Genomic DNA, 16,241 nt, shown 5'->3' on the forward strand with positions numbered 1-16,241 from the left:
GAGAGCATCCTGGGCTTCTCCCTGGCCCCGGAGCGGCCGTCGTCGGACGGGGGCGACGGGGGCTCGACGTCCGGCGAGGGCGAGTCCGACGACGAGGACGAGGAGGTCGAGATCGAGGTGCTCGCGGAGGCGCGGCGGGGCGCCATCCGGCGGTCCCAGTCCAGCGACCTCGCGCGCGCGCTGGATTCCTTGGACGCGACGTCGTGGCTCCCGCCCGGCGCGCCGCCCGAGCCGCTCGCCGCGGCCCCGGCGCCACCGCCCGCCCCGGCGGCGCACGCGCCGCGGCCCCGGCGGCCGTCGGGCGACTCCGCGCCCCGGAAGCGGCGGCGGACGCCGACGAACACGACGCTGCGCCGGTCGTCCTTCGACCGGGCCGCGCCGCGCACGCGCGACCGCCGCCGGGGCGACGCGCGGCGCCGCGCGCGCATGCTCGCCGACTTCGCCTCCGCCGACCGCACGCCCACCGCGCCGGCGACGACCGCCGAGGCGCCCGACGCGGACGCCGCCGGCGACGCCGGCGCGGACGCGCCGCCGCCGGCCCTCGCCGCCAACTGAGCGGCCCTGTATACTCACCCCCTGTGTTTTTTCTTTGTGTGCTTGGTTGTTTCGGGTTTTGCTTGGAAGCCCGCGGCGCGGCGTACGGAGGCGTCGCCCGCGAACCGGGCGCGAAGCGTCGTCGCGCCGACTCGCCGTGCCGGCGGCCGATGCGCGCCGCGGCAAGTTAAGCTCGCCGTGACAATCGTGACACCTCGAGATGGTCTCGCGGTTCCTCGAGCGCAAGGACGAGTGGGTCGCCCTCTGCGAGAAGCTCCTCCACGACGGCAAGCCGGAGCCGTCGCCCATCGACCTCCGCGCCTTGGCGCAGCACACGAGCGACCGGCGGCGGAGCTCGGACATCTTCGACGTCGTCGAGAAGTGCCTCGAGCCGACGCCCAACGCGAAGCTCCTCGCCAAGGCCATCGCCACGGTCCGCTACCTCGTGATCAACGGCGCGGAGCACGTCGTCGACCGCGCGTGGCGATTGAAGGACGCCGTCGGGGCCTTGGAGAAGTACAACTCCGCGACGTGCGGCAAGTACGGCTTCCAGCGCGGCGGCCGCGACGAGGGCGGCGACGTGCGGCGGCGGGCCGCGGAGCTCGCGAGCGTGCTCGGCGACGTCGACCGCATCCGGAGCTTGCGAGCCGAAGCGGCGACGCACGCGCACCGCGACGGCCCGGACCTCCGCCACGGCCAGGGCGGCGCCCAGATCGTCATCGGCGCGGGCCACTCCCTGGCCGAGATCCCGGGCTACGTCGCCGGCGACGACGCCGTCGCGCTGGCCGCGCAGGCCGCGGCGCCGTCCGCGCGCCACGGCTTCGGCGCCGGCGACGCGCCGCCGCCGGCGGCGCCGGCCGGCCTCGTCGACCTCCTCGACTTCGACGCCGCGCCCGTGGAGGCCCCGCAGGCCATGCCCGACGGCGGCCTGCTCCCGACCGACGAGCAGCAGGCCGTCCAGCGCCAGCTCGCGCAGCAGCGGGGCGAGCTCGAGCAGTTGAAGCAGCAACTCGCGATGCAGCAGACCATCGCGGCCCAGCAGCAGCAGCTCTTCCAGTTGCAGCAGCGCCAGGGCGGCGGCGGCGCATTGGGCGGCGGGGGCGCGATGGGCGCGCCGGGCGGCGCGATGAACGGCGCGATGGGCGCGCCGGGCGGCGCCATGGGCGCGTTCCCGCCGGCGCGGCAACAGTTCCCGCCGGCGCAGCCGCAGTTCCCGCCGGCGCAGCAGCCGCAGTTCGCGCAGCAGCAGCAGCGGCAACCGTTCCCGCCGCAGCCGGGCTTCGCGCCGCCGCAGCAGCAGCAGCAGCGGCCGCCGCAAATGCAGCAACCGGGTTTCATGCCTCAGCAGATGCCGCAGCCGGGCATGCAGCAGATGCCGCAGCCGGGCATGCAGCAGATGCCGCAGCAGCAGATGCCGCAGCCGGGCATGCAGCAGATGCAGCAGCAGCGAATGCCGCAGCCGGGCATGCAGCAGATGCAGCAGCCGGGCATGCCGCAGCCGGGCATGCCGCAGATGCCGCAGCCGGGCATGCCGCAGATGCCGCAGCCGGGCATGCCGCAGCCGGGCATGCCGCAGATGCCGCAGCCGGGTTTTCCGCAGCAGATGCAGCAGCACCCGCCGCCGCAGCAGCAGCAGTATCCGCCGCCGCAGCAGCAGTTCCCCTTCTAAGGTTTTGTGACACCCTTAGATCTTCCGCGCAAAGGTCGAGTTGCGGACCTTGTGGCGCCGCTGGCCGAGGCGCAGGGCGACGGCGTCCACGGAGGACCGGGACGCCTGGAGCGCGGACTTCTGGCGCTCCGCGCGCTCCGCGGGCCCCGCCATGTCGCGGTCCGGCCCCGAGGCCTCGAGGTCCGTGAGCTCGATGTCGGCCTTGGCCCGCCGGTTCGACATGGGGTTCGACACCATCGCCGGCGCGTCCTCGAGCACCCTCTCCCTCGCGGCGAAGTCCGCGCGCGTCTCGCCCTCCAGCAGGCGCGTCGCCAGCGCCAGGCCCGCGTTGAAGAGCATCCGCAATAAGATGGCCGCGGCGACGACGGCGGCGAAGACGGCCAGCAGCCGCAGCTCCGGGGAGCCGTCGCCCTCGCCGACGAGCAGAGGCACGTAGCCGACCGCCGTCGCGACGCAGGCCCAGAAGAAGAGCACGCACTCCTCGAAGAGCGCCTGCTGGACCTCGGAAGGCAGGACGATGAAGAAGGACGCGAGGTAGATGGGCACGCGGAAGGGCAGCGACCTGGGCGGCAAAAGGGTAAGCGCGGACCCCAGGAGCGCGGAGAAGATGGCCGCGGTCGCCTCCGGCGACGCCGTCACGCCCTCGCCGAGGCCCCCGGCCTCCAACGCGTCGGCGAGGCCCGCGACGAGGCCCAGGGCCGTCCGCGCGATTCCCAACTTCAAAGGCTCCTATCTCGTCCGTTTTCCACTCGTTTTGGCTGATATCATGACGAGCGATCATCTCTCGAAGAGTCCTCGAAGCATCGATGGTGGGACGAACGCGCGCGGAACATTCGCGTCGAAGCGACGTCGAATCACCCGGCGTCGGCCCCGGTGGCGACGGCCGCCACGACGCGTCTTCGAGAATTCCGTCCAGATCCGCGGCCTTCTTCGTCGCCGGCGCCGCCGTGCCGAGGCAGTGGGCCCCGACCTGCGTCCCGCCGAGCTCGTCGCCGTGCCAGAGCGCGAGGTAGAACGTCGAGATCGTCGGGAGGGGCGTCGCGAACGGGTATTCCCGGAGGGACCTGTGTGGAAATCAACCACTGGTTTGGGGGGTCCCCACCAAACTCTCTATCTCGGTCATATCGAAGTCGATTTGGCTGATTTTTGGACGAATCGATTGCTCTCATCGAGTCCTCGAAGCACAGCGAAAGAGTCTGGTCCAAATTGTTCGATTACGCGCACATTGAAGTCGGGTTGAAGATTTGATTTCCACACAGGAAGCGACGTCGGATCGTGGAACTTCTCGTAGTGCTCCTTCAGCAGCCCCGGCAAGAGGACGTCGAACGCCATGATGTAGAGCGTCTCGATCACGCCGTAGATGAGGAGAAACCTAAGTCGTGTTCAGACTGCCCTGAACAAGCCACAACATCACAACACTGGAATCAATGTAGCACGTGTACAGGAGCTCCAAAAGCCAGAGCCGCGACGCACGGACGCCGAGCGAACTCCCGAAGGAGAGGAGGTAGAGCGCCGAGGCCGCGACGCTCGCGACGACGCAGAGCCACGCCGCGACGTACGACCAGAGCGCCGGCGTCGACTTCCGCGCCTCGTCGTCGTCGACGTTGCCGCGCACCGCGTGCTCGTAGATGAGCCGCTCGACGGTCGAGAAGTGGGACACGCGCTCGAGCTCGTAGAGCCGCGCGGCCCGCAAAGCTACCGTCTCCGGCCTGGTCTTCGCCTGCAGCTTGCGCAGCTCCGCGTCGTAGTCCGCGGCGATGGCCAGCTGCTCTCGGCAGAGCTCGGCGACGTTGGCCTTGAACCGCTCCTCGTCGACGTCCCAGCGCCACCGCTCCTTGGTGGCCGCGCGCAGCCGCGCGAGCCCACGGACTTTGGACGCGTCCCGGGCCTCCGAGGCGCGCTCCAGCGCCTCGCTGAGCTCCGCGACGCGCCGCGTGACCGCGTCGGCGACCTGCGTGGAAATCAACCACTGGTTTGGGGGGTCCCCACCAAACTTCAGAACTCTCTAGCTCGGTCAAATCGAAGTCGATTCGGCTGATTTTTGGACGAATCGATTGCTCTCGTTCAGTTCTCGAAGCACGGTTAAAGATTCTGGTCCAAACCGTTCAATTACGGGCACATTGAAGTCGGGTTGAAGATTTGATTTCCACACAGTCGGCGACTTTTGGCCCAATCCTGTCCGCCTCGTCGTCGAGGTTGAGTTCGAGTTGAGCCTTGGACGCGCCTTGGATCACGCGCGCGAGCGAGCTCCGCCGCCTCCGCAGCCGACCTTCCGCCGAGCCCGCGCCGACCTTCTGGCCCGAATCAAAGAGCGCCGCGTGGGGCGTCTTCACTCGTCGCGCGAGCGTTGCGGAGTCGAAGCCACCAGATAAATCCAGTCGCAGCGTTCTGCCCTTCGGCGTCGTCGCGTTGCCCTTCTTAGCGCTGCGAAGCCGATATGGAAGCGGCGCGACGAGGTACTGGTCGAAGAGCCACTGGAACACGGAAACCATGGGCAGCATGAGGGCCAACGCGCACGCGAGGCACAATATGCCTTCGGCGGATGCCAGCGCGTCCGGTCCCGGCTCCCGATACTCGCAGGACCTGTGCGGTTCAAATCTTCAATCTGACTTGAATTTGCGCGTATTCGACGCAGCGCCGGACCCGGAGCAGGCGTCGAAGGAGCAGGCGCGCCGCGTCCCGAGGCCGCCGTTTGCGAATTTCAAGCAGCCGCTCTCGCTTCGCTCGTCCTCGCAGCCCGGGTCCGGATAAGCGAGAGAGTCGCCCAACGCGACGCCCGCGGCGAAAAAGAGGAGCTCGGCGCCTACCAAGACGTCGGTGACGATTTTTCGTCGTTTCCCGGTCAAAATCTCTCGAAAGTTGTCACGGCCGCAGGACGCTGCTCTGCGCCGAGCTTGAAAATGCGCGCGCGCCGCGTCACGACCTCGCCCCGGACGAACACGATGTTCAGCAGCGTGTGGTTCTTCTTGAGCACCCTCCAGAGCGTGCTGAATCTGTGGTGCCGCTCGAAGAGGCTCGAGTGCTTCATACCCTGCGACGCCGAGGGGCGGTCGCGCGCCGCGTCGGGCTCTTGGACGCGGGGGGGGACTCGGACGTACGAGAGCTGGTCCACGTCGAGGCCTGCGACCTGCGCGCGCGGCGTCCCGGCGGCGGCGCGCGCGCGTCCGCGCCGGGCGCCACCGTGATTGTAGGCTCGTCCTTCTTCGCGTAGCGGTCCACGACGTCGGACAAGAACGCCGCGAACACACAAGCCGCGGCGAGGAGGCCGAGTGCGTAGATCACGACGCGCGCGCGTTGGACGTCGATTGGCGCGGCTAACGTTTCCACGTACCTAGTGCGGTGCGAGTGTGACCGTGGGGATCTGGCGGGTAACGCCGAAGAGGTACGCGACCAAGGAAGCGACAGCGTCAATGGACACAGAGACGTCGGCGCCGGCGCCGAGGGCGAATTCGCAGGCACAGACTCCTTCGTAGCTCTCCTGGCAGACCGCACCGTCGGCCGTGCAGGTGCCACGCGTGCCCGGGCAAGTTAGAATCACGGTTTCCTCCGTGCCGCCGCAATTCGCGAAAAGCACATCCCCAGTAATCGCGCACGTTCTGTTCAGCGTCCCTTCAAAACCGCAGGGACAGGTCGCGTTCCACGTCTCCGGAGCTTCGACGGACGCGTTCAACGAGATATCGACGGAGACCGTCCTCGCCGCGGATGAGCCTCTCGGTGCCGTCGACGGCGCGGGCGTCGCCATCTCGTCGACGTCCCAGACGGCGACGTAGGCCGCGTCCGTGGCGTTGTCGTCGCCCGGCGCGTCGATCTGGGCCAGCGCGACGTCGACGTCGGAGGCCGAGCCAGTCGCGGACGCGCCCGCGGACCCGACCGCCACGGTCGCGGACGTCGACGTCGCGTTCGCGGAGACGCGGCGACTGCCGACCCGGACGCGCCGCGATGAGACTGTCGACGAATACTCGCCGGGGACGGCGCCCACAAGCTGCGCGCGCGCGACGCTTTCCGTCGCCGTGACGATGGTGGACCGCGACGCGCTGGCGAGCCGGCGCCGGTTTGCGTCTCCGCCGCCGCCGCTGATCGTGCCGCCGCCGCCGCTGATGGACCCGCCGGACCCGCCGCCTCTGGACCACGTCGGCTCGCTCGTCGGCGCCGGGTTGGACGGCTGCTTCGGGGGAACAAAGGGCGCGGGCGTCGGCTGCAGTGGTGATAGTGTCGTTGCGGGCCTCGTCGGCTGCGGTGAGCGGAGGCTCGGCTCCGGCGAGCGGAGGCTCGGCTCCGGCGAGCGGAGGCTCGGCGCAGGTGTTGGTCGAAACGGTAGCGCGGCGGGTGTGGGAGCGGGCTTCGTCGTCGGCGGTGCCGTTGGCGACGCCGCGGTCGGCGCGGGCTTCGCAGTCGTCCGAGTCGGCGCGCGGGACGTCGGCGCCCTCGTCGGCGCGGCCGTCGGCTCGCCGACGTCCCCCGTGAAGAGCGGCGACTCGAGGAGGCTCGAGAGCGCCTCGACGACGGACGCGGCGGCGGCATCCGTCACGCCGACGGCCACAGACGCGTCAGCCAGCTGCCTTGTCGCGTCGAGCGCCGTCTCCGCCGCGTCGGCGTCCAGCGCCGCGAGGTCGATGGCGCGGACGGCTGCAGCGGCCTGCTCGACGAGCGGCGGGTCGCTGTCTATCTTTGCGGCGACGCCCGCGACCGCGTCCACGAGAAGCCGCGAGAGCTCGCCAGAGCTCTTGCGCGCCGCGGCGACTACTGTCTGGCAGGTCGCCTCCGCATTAGAGAAGGCCGCGGCAACGTCGAGCTGCTCCGCCGCCGCGTCGTAGGCCTCGTCGGCGGACGCCGTCGCGACGTCGACGGTCGTCGACGCGAGGGCCTCGCCGCCGAGCGCGTCGATTGCTGTCACTTCGATCGCCGCGTCGTCGCCCGCGGGGAGGACGACGTCGACGAGGGACGTCATTAGGGTCGCGACGCGCAGCACAGTCGTTGTTTCGTCGGCCGTCACGTGGGAAAAGCCGTACCGTAACGGCGGATCGCCCGAGACCCAGCCAAAGGCTCGTACCGCAAATTTCGTCATCAGAGCAACTCCGGCGGTGGGCTCGACGGAGACGTCGCCGGAAGTCGGCGTCTCTGCGGCAAAGAAGCTGACACTCGCGGAGCCCGGCGCGCGCCCCTCGAGCGTCGCGGAGAGCGTCAGCACGTACGACGAGCCGCCGACGAGGACGCCCGCGGGTAGCACCAGCGCGTGGTCGCGCTCGACTGCAAAATCGGACACCACGACGTCTGTCCGCGCGGCGCCGTCGAGGGAGGCGCCGCCAACGAGCGCTCCCGCCGTTAGCCTCCACGTCGAGTTGAGGCCCCCGGGGGCCAAAGCGCCGCTGTTGATGGACCCGTACAACACGACTCGAGTTCCGACGGAGACTCGAGTTCCGACCGACGACGCGTCGATGGCCACGCTTGGCGGATCGTTCGCGATGACAAATATCGTCGCTTCGGCGCGCGACGAGCGGCCATCGGGCGCGCTGGCCGTCACGGCGAAGTCGTAGGCTGTTCCGGGCGAAAGAGCACCCGCCGGCACCACGATAGACTCCGCGTCGTCCAGAACAAAGTCGCCGCACGTCCAGTTGAAGACGAGCCCCGCGGCGGCGCCCGTGACACCCTCGACGTCCTCGTCGCGCGACGACGACGCAGACAAGCGCAAATCCTCGGCCGCTGAGGCGGACCGCGCCGCGCCGCCGTCGATTGTTGCAACGACTTTCGCGCGAGGGACGGTGAGCTTCACGACCTCTGACGCGTTCACGTCGAAGATGTCCGTGGCCGTGACGGTGAGCACGTACGTTCCCACGTCGAGGGAAAAAGCGGGCAACTTGAAGGACCGTGGGTCCGACGACGACGAGTGAACCTCCAAGGGCCCGTCGGCGCCCGCGAGCATCCAGGCCAAGCCCACGGCGCGGTCCGTCCCATTCCTCCCGCCGCGGTCCGTGCCGTTGCGCCCCCCACAGGCCGACGCCATCGCGGACACGGTGACGGCGAGCGCGTCCTTGCGGAAGAGCTCGACGTTTTTCCCCCCGGCGACGGACAAAATCGGCGGCGCGTCCCCGCGCAGGGCGACGCAATGCGGGGCAGACGATGACGCGCCGAGGAAGTTCGTCAGATGCAACGTGGCGCAGAAGCTCGTCACACCTACCAAGCATCTCCGTGACGATTTTCAATTGTTTTCACCCAAAATCTCTCGCGGCCACAGGACGCTGCCGGACGCCTCTGTCCGCCGCCGCCGCGAGCTGGTCCGCCGCGAATTCGAGGGCGTCGCCCTCCGCCTCGAAACCGCCGCCGTCGTCCCACGTCACGTTCCACGCGATCGACGCCCAGGCGCGGCCGCCGGAGCCCGTCGAAGAGTCCGAGTGGAGGACGAGGGCCTCGCATGCGGAGGCGGTGGACGGGCCCGTCACGACGGCGCCCGGTGGAGCCGCGGCCGCGGGCGCCGCGACCTTTACGGAGCCCGCGCTGTAAGCGTAGCAGTCGCAGCGCTCGCCGGGCACGCAGCCCGCCCGGACGGCGCCCGCCGCCGCAGAAACAACCCCACCGGGCGCGAGAGCCGCGCCGCTGACCTACCACGTATGTTTGTAACGACTTTTCATCGTGTTCCCAAGGACGCTGCGCGGCTGACCTCCGCGCGGAGCGACGCATCGCTCGTCCAAACGCAGATCGCGTCTTTTTCACCGTCAAATACCAAAAGATCGGTACAGGGAACGCTGTCGCCGATGACGGCGCCGCCGCGGTCCGTACTCGCCTACCAAGCATGACGTTGACGATTTCTCATTGTTTTCCCCAAATCTCTCGAAAATCGTCACGGCCACAGGACGCTGGTACTCGCATTCCAAAAGACCTGGATCTCCGCGCCCGTCGGCAGAAACGCGGCCGAGGAGACGAAGGGCCGCGGCGCCGACAGCGCCGATTTGGGAACCTTGTCGCAGGGTGTCGCGGTCGGCGCTCCCGTCGGCTCTATCCCTTGCGTCGGCGGCGACGTCGCGGTCGGCGCTCCCGTCGGCTCGGCCCTGTGCGTCGGAGGCGTCGTCGGCGAAGACGTCGGCGACGACGTCGGCGCGGGCGACTGCGACGCCGAGGGTTCCGCCGTCTTCCTCGGTAGGGACGGCGACGGCGAGGGTTCCGCGGTCGCCGCGCCCGGACAGGCGCACCGATTCGAGCCGCAATCCGGGCAGATGCGCTGGTCCGGGCAGTACTGGGCGGGGTCCGTGAGCGTCGGATCGCAGTAGATCGTGGACGTCGGCGACGACGACGGCGACGGCGAGGGTTCCGCGGTCGCCGCCGGCAGGGACGGCGCGGCGGTCGGCGTCGAGGTCGTCGGCGCGCAGCAGTGCAATATCATCCAGTCGCGTCCGCCCTGCGGCCAGTCGTCGAGGTCCTCGCCGCATGCCCAGCCGAGCTCGTCGCCGCACGTTCTGCCTGCATCCCAACTGGGGACCTGCAGATCCGCGTCGAAGCTCGCGCCGGCGCCGCAGAGGCAGGAGCCGAACGCCGTCGGCGCGGGGCTCGTTGTCGGCGCGGGGCTCATCGTCGGCGCGGTCGTCGGCGCGGGCCCGGCGCAGCCGTTCTCGTGCCAGGCCACCAAGTGGTCGCCCTGGGACGCCGTGAGCGCGTCAACGTCGCCGTCGCCGTCGACGTCGATCGCGAAGACCTCGAAGATGGTGTCCGAGTGGTCCGTGATGATGTGCTCAGTGAAGTCCTGGCTCCCGTCGTTCTCGAACCACGCGGCCGTGTCGTCGTTCTCCGACGCCGACAACACGTCGATCTCCCCGTCGCCGTCGACGTCGATGGCGTAGACGGAGCGGGCGCCGTCCGCGAGCGTCGTGATGATGCGCTCCGTGAAGGCCTGGAACCCGTCGTTCTCGTACCAGGCGACGGTGTCGTCGTCCTGGGAGGCCGAGAGCACGTCCGCGTCGCCGTCGCCGTCGAGATCGAGAGCGTAGACGGCGTTGGCCCCCGCGAGCGGCGAGATGACGTGCAAAGAGAACAACACGGCATCTCCGTGCATGTTCTCGTACCAGGCGACCGTCTCATCCTCCCAGGACCCGGCCAGCACGTCCGCGTCGCCGTCGCCGTCGACGTCGAGCGCGAAGACGCACCGGGCCCCCATCGCGAGCGTCGTGATGACGTGCTTGGTGAAGGACCTGTGGATCCGGAGTGATGGAGGAACAAAGTTGCGACGACTCCGGTAGCAGACTCGGCCCCGTCGTTCTCGTACCAGGCGACGGTGTCGTCGCCGCGGGACGCCGACAACGCGTCGACGTCGCCGTCGCCGTCCAGATCGATCGCGTGCACGTCCCAGGCCTCGTCCGCGGTGTTCGCGATGACGAGCTCCCTGAAGTTCTGGGACCCGTCGTTCATGTACCAGGCGATCTTGTCGTCCGCGTAGGACGCCGAGAGCACGTCGACGTCGCCGTCGCCGTCCACGTCGACGGCGAAGACCCGGGCCACCCAGTCCGCGAGCGTCGTGACGACGTGCTGCGTGAAGGATTCCGACCCATCGTTCTCGTGCCACGCGACCGTGTCGTCGGTCTTGGACGCCGACAGCACCTGCGTGGGCGCGTAGGTCATAGGTTCGTAGGCTCCGGACGAGGCTACGTAGGCGCGTAAGGCGCCTACGTAGCCCGTCAAAAGCGGTGCCTACGTAGGCGCCAGAGGCGTAGGCGCCTACGTAGGCACCTACGTAGGCGCCAGAGGCTCGAGCCGAGGCTACGTAGCCTCGTAGGCGCCTACGTAGGCACCGACGGAGCGACACTGGACGACACGTCGACGTCGCCGTCGCCGTCGACGTCGATGGCGAAGACCGAGTAGGCCGCGTAGCACGCGTCCGTGACGACGCGCTCCGCGAAGGAGACGCTCGCGCAGGCCGCGGGGCACGTCGCCATCGCGCCGCAGGCCGTCGCCGCGCAGGCCGTGGCCAGGAACGTCGTGTCGTCGACGGGCACGCCGCACCAGCCTACGGAACGCGTCGATTTTTCCCGGTCAAGACTCTAAAAAAACGCTGGCACGAGCCGAGGTCCCGGTCGAAGGCGCCGGCCGACGCGAACATGTGGCTCATGTCCGTCACGGCCGACACGTCCCAGCCGCCGAGGTCCCGGTCGAAGTGCTCGCAGCCGCGGAACATGGACTTCATGGTCACCGCCGCGGACACGTCCCAATACCCCACGTCCTCGTCGAACGTGGCCGCCTCCGCGTAGGTGTGGCCGCAGTCGTCCGCCGACGCGCAGAAGAGCTCGGAAAAGTCCGTCACCATGCTCGTGTCCCACGAGCCGATGTCGCCGTACGTCGCCGTGGCGGTCTCCGGGCCCCACGCCCAGGCGGCCACGGCCACGCGGATGGTGGTGTCGTCGAGCGGGTCGGGGACGGCGCAGGCCGTGTCGCTCGGCACCTGGCAGATATCGCCGCTGGAGTTGATGTTGCTGTGGCAGCACTTGTCGGGCCCGCCCGGCCGCTCGTCGCAGGCTTGGCCGCCGCATTCGCCGCAGCCCCCCCAGCAGCACAGGTTCGTGTAGTCGCCGTAGACGGACAGGATGCCGCAGGCGCACATGGCGTCGCCGGCGCCGGCGGCGCAGGGGTTGCAGTCCTCGTAGAAGCACGTCTCCTCGTCGAGGTCGCCGCAGTCCCGCGGACCGACGACGCACATGTCCATCAGGTCGTCGTCGCAGATCGTGTTGGTCATGCGGCGGCAGTCGTAGTAGAGCGACGCCGGCGTCGGCGCGAGCGTGGAGAACAAGGAGGTGGGATGAGGCGTCGGCGCGTCGCTGAGGACGCACGCCGGCGCGTCCGAGCTACAGAGGCCGTCGCCGTCGTTCGGCGGGCGGCACTGGCCCGAGTTCGGGACGCAGAGAACGGCGTCGTACTCCGTCGCGCCGTTGGCGTAGCTCGTGCAGTCGCAGAGTTCGCCGTTGGACGGCGGCGGCGGCGGCGTCAGCGTCGGCGCGGCCGTCGGCGTCCCCGTCAGCTCGAAGATGTGCTGGATCGACGCCGCGTCGAGGGCGCTCGAGTAGACGTAGAGGTCGTCGACGGCGCCGTCGAAATAGACCCCCCAGTTGGAGAGGCCGCCGACCTGGAGCTCGAACTCGTCGCCCGTGTTCAGCTCCGCCGCGCCCGTAGAGGCCTGCTGGCCGTCGAAGTAGAGGAACCAAAAGGCCCCGTCGTAGGCGACGCAGTAGTGGTGCCAGGCGCCGTCGTCGGACCCGGCGAGCGCGACGTCGCCGGCGTCGGCGGCGCCGTTGAAATAGACGTCGACGGAGCCCGGGGACGACGTCTTCAGCGCAAACACCTGGTTGTCGGAGGCGGACCAGAGGGTCCCGTACCAGAAGAGGGCGGCGCCGTTCCAGGCGTCGATCGTCGCCCAGAGGCACACGGTCCGGTGCGCGATGCCGAGGAGCCCCCACGTCAGCGCCGTGGGGAACGCGGCGGCGCTTTCGCTCCCGTCGAAGGACAGCGCGCCGCTCCCGTCGGGGCCCGTCGTCGCCGTCGCGCCAAAAACGGTGCCGTTGAGGCTGCTGTCAGTGTCCTCGGCGGCCGTGCCGTCGTCGAAGGAGTAGTACCCGACGAGCGTCGACTGGGACACGCGCGTCGGCGGCGGCGTCAGCGTCGGCGATGCCGTCGGCAACCCCGTCAGCTCGAAGATGTGCTGGATCGACGCCGCGTCGAGCGCGCTCGAGTAGACGTAGAGGTCGTCGACGGCGCCGTCGAAGTAGGCCGCGTCGGAGCCCGCGCCTCCGACCATGAAATTCTGCCCGTCGCCCGTGTGCAGGTAGGCCACGGACGAATCGAAAAATTCGCCGTCGAAGTAGAGCTTCAGCCAGCCGTCGTCGTAGGTGACGCAGTAGTGGTGCCAGGCGCCGTCGTCCGACCCCCAGAGAACCACGTTGCTGCTCTGGAAGCTCAGCTTGAATTCGCCCGGCTCGTGCGACGTTTGGAAGGCGAAGTACGTGGTGTCGTCCCAGTGGTCGGCGGCCCCGTAGGAGAAGAGGGCGGCGCCGTTCCAGGCGTCGACCGTCGCCCAGAGGCAAAACGTCCGCGAGCTGGCGAGGAGGACGTCCGCCGTCACCGCCGCCGGGAACGTTGCGATGTCGTCGACGCCGTCGAACGCGAGCGCGCGGCTCCCGCCGGGGCCCGCCGTCGCCGTCGCGCCGGTGATCGTCCCGTCGAGGGCGAGGCCGCCGGTGACGTCGTCGGCGGCCGTGCCGTCGTCGAAGGAGTAGTACGCGACGAGCGTCGCCTCGGACACGCGCGTCGGCCGCGGCGTCGGCGTCGGCGCGGGCGACAGCGTCGGCGCGAGCGTCGTCTCGTAGAGGCTCGAGACGGCGGCGGCGTCGAGGGCGCCCGCGTAGATCCAGACGTCGTCGAGGGACCCGGAGAAGTAGAGATGCTCGTTGTACCAGACTCCGAGCTTGAACGTCGCGGAGGCCGCGTCCGTGTCCAGCGCCAGCGTCGCCGTCTGCGCCTGGGACCCGTCGTAATAGAGCGTCCAGGCCGCGCCGTCGTAGGCGAGGCAGTAGTGGTGCCAGGCGCCGTCGTCGGAGCCGGCGAGCGCCACGTCCGCGTCGAACGCCTCGCCGTAGTACTGGACCCGCAGAACGACGTCGCCGTAGGTGCGCAGGCTAAACTCCCGGCCGTCGGCGGGCGCGCCGTACGAGAAGAGACCGCCGCCGTCGAAGGCGCCGATCTTCGCCCAGAGGCACACGGTCCGCGCGGCGCCGGCGCCGAGCGTCGCCGTCACGGCCGCGGGCAGCTCCACGTAGTCATCGACGCCGTCGAAGGCCAGGGCGCCGCCGCCGTCGAAGCCAACGGTCGCCGTCGCGCCGTGGATCGTGCCGGTCATGCCGTTGCCCGAGTCGTCGGACGCGTCGCCGCCGTCGAAGGCGTAGCGCGCGACGAGCGTCGGCGCGGTCGGGGACGGGAAGTCGAGGAACACGGGATCCGACGTGGACCCGTACTCGCCGTCCGTCAGCGTCTCCGCCGCGTCGAGGCTCACGGCGTCCGCCGCGAGCACCGCGCCGTCGAGGCAGAGCTTATAGGTGATGTCCGCGCCCGCCGACGCGCCGTCGCTAAAGATCGACGTCGAGTAGCAGTCCAGCCCGGCGAAGGCGCCGCTTGAGTCGGGCAGCGCCTCCGACGTCTCCGAGAGCCCCCAGAGCTCGCCGTCGATGAAGACGCCGAGGGGCACGTCCGTCGCCACGGCCGAGCTGTCGACCCGGGCGACGAACCAGCCCGAGGTGTGGCTCGTGGACCACTCGTCCCTCGCCGCCCAGCCACAGGACGCGGCCGTCGGCGCGGCCGTGGCGTCGCCGACGGACTCGTGCCACCACGCCTTTCCGTCGGCGCTTGACGCGGAGACGACGTCCGCGTCGCCGTCGCCGTCGAGGTCCGCGGCGACGACGACGCACGTGTCGTCGTAGAGCGTCCCCGTGGGTATGGGGAAGGTCCCGCCGTCGCAATTCGTCTCGACGCCGGCGATCGTGTCGACCGTCGCGGGATCGTCGTCGCCGTCGACGACGAGGCCGACGATCTGGCAGGGCCACGACGCGGCCCAATCCGTGGCGCGGCCGCCGGCCGTCGTCGCCGCCGGGTCCTCCGGGCCCCCGGCGCCAAAGTTGAAATACCGCACGACCGACGTCTCGTAGATCGACGACACCTCGTAGTACACGCCGCCGCCGAGCCCCTCGTCGCATTGCGACGAGCCGCTATAGGACGCCTGCCGCACGCGGGAGATATACTCCGCCGACGTGTCCAAGGCGTCGCTCGCCGAGTTGTCGCCGCCGGAGCCGTCGCCGTAGCTGAGGACCGCGCCGTCCCTCCCGAGCAACGACGTCTCGTCGAGGCAGATGTCGCCCCACGTGCCCGTGACCTGCTCCACGAGGCCGCGGGCGTAGGACGTGGACTTGACGGCGTGCTGCGCGAACTGCAGGGTGCCGGCGGCGTCCTCGCCTTGGTTCTCGAACCAGGTCACCGCGTCGTCGAAGTAGGACGCGACCAAGACGTCCACGTCCCCGTCGCCGTCCACGTCGACGCCCTGGACGGACCGCGGGCCGTCCGTCGCCGACGAGATGTCGCGGAGGTTGGCTTCGTTCCCGCCCTCATGCAGGTCGATGTTCTCGTACCAATACACGCGGCCGTCGTCGCCCGTCACCAGCAGGTCGAGGTTGCCGTCGCCGTCGACGTCGACGTTGCCGAAGATGGCGTTGGGAGCCATGCCGTCCTCGGTGCCCAAGACGCGGCTGAAGGACGCCTCGTTGCCCGCGCCGTCGTTCTTGAGGTACGCGACGGCGTTCAGAGCCCCGTAGGCCGCGAACGCGTCCACGTCGCCGTCGCCGTTGACGTCCGCGTGGACGAGGGCCACGACGCCGCCGGCGTCATTGTCGACGACGCCTTCGACGAAGTCGTCGCCGAGGCGCCGGTACGACGAGAGCAGGTTCTCTTCGGGCCGCCCCGCGAAGAAGTCGGGGTCACCGTCGCCGTTGAAGTTCAAGACGTCGAGGCAGCCCGCGCCGCTGTTGCCGCTCGTCTGCCAGCGGAGGATCAGGGGCGCGGTCATGTCACCGTCGAACTGCCAGATCTGGACGGACGTGCCCGCGGCGAGGAGGACGTCGGCGGCGCCGTCGCCGTCGAGGTCCGCGAGCGCGAGGGCCGCGACGGCCGCGACGCTCCCGTCCGCGCCCGAGTCCGTCGCGACGAAGCCCTCGGCCGTGTTGTAGACGACGGTGAAGCGGTCCGCGCTCGCCGTGACGACGTCGAGCGTCCCGTCGCCGTCCATGTCCGCGACGCCCAGGACGCGGCCCTGGACGCCGGCGCCGAGCTCCGTGTCGGAGAAGCCGGCGCGCGCCAGCGCCCAGGTCGCGGCGACCCGCAGCGCGAGGCCGCCGCCGCCCATCAGCCGTTCCCGCCGCTCAGCGTGCTCCGGGACAAGGTCCGCCGCTACCGCGCGCTCGGGAAATCCAGGGACTTCTCGATTCAGATGCTGCCCAACAGCAGGGAGTCCTCTCAAGCTATTTGT

General features: G+C 69.9%; 1 protein-coding gene across 1 annotated transcript; it reads right to left on the reverse strand.

The window, feature by feature from the left end:
* Nucleotides 1–1,875: 1,875 nt before the first annotated feature.
* Nucleotides 1,876–16,118, reverse strand: AURANDRAFT_62030 (hypothetical protein; the record flags this gene model as incomplete). The annotated part of the gene is made up of 14 exons (XM_009036431.1): nt 1,876–2,199; nt 2,252–2,765; nt 2,793–2,920; nt 3,174–3,267; nt 3,486–3,575; nt 3,646–4,154; nt 4,657–4,786; nt 8,320–8,374; nt 8,439–8,799; nt 8,943–8,981; nt 9,675–10,380; nt 10,455–10,786; nt 10,990–11,226; nt 11,487–16,118. The coding sequence occupies 14 exons, from the start codon at nt 16,116–16,118 to the stop codon at nt 1,876–1,878; spliced, it is 8,151 nt and encodes a 2,716-aa protein (XP_009034679.1).
* Between the last annotated feature and the right edge of the window lie 123 nt (nt 16,119–16,241).

This window comes from Aureococcus anophagefferens (genome assembly GCF_000186865.1).
Source record: "Aureococcus anophagefferens unplaced genomic scaffold AURANscaffold_4, whole genome shotgun sequence".
In the NCBI taxonomy this organism is placed as follows: domain Eukaryota; class Pelagophyceae; order Pelagomonadales; family Pelagomonadaceae; genus Aureococcus; species Aureococcus anophagefferens.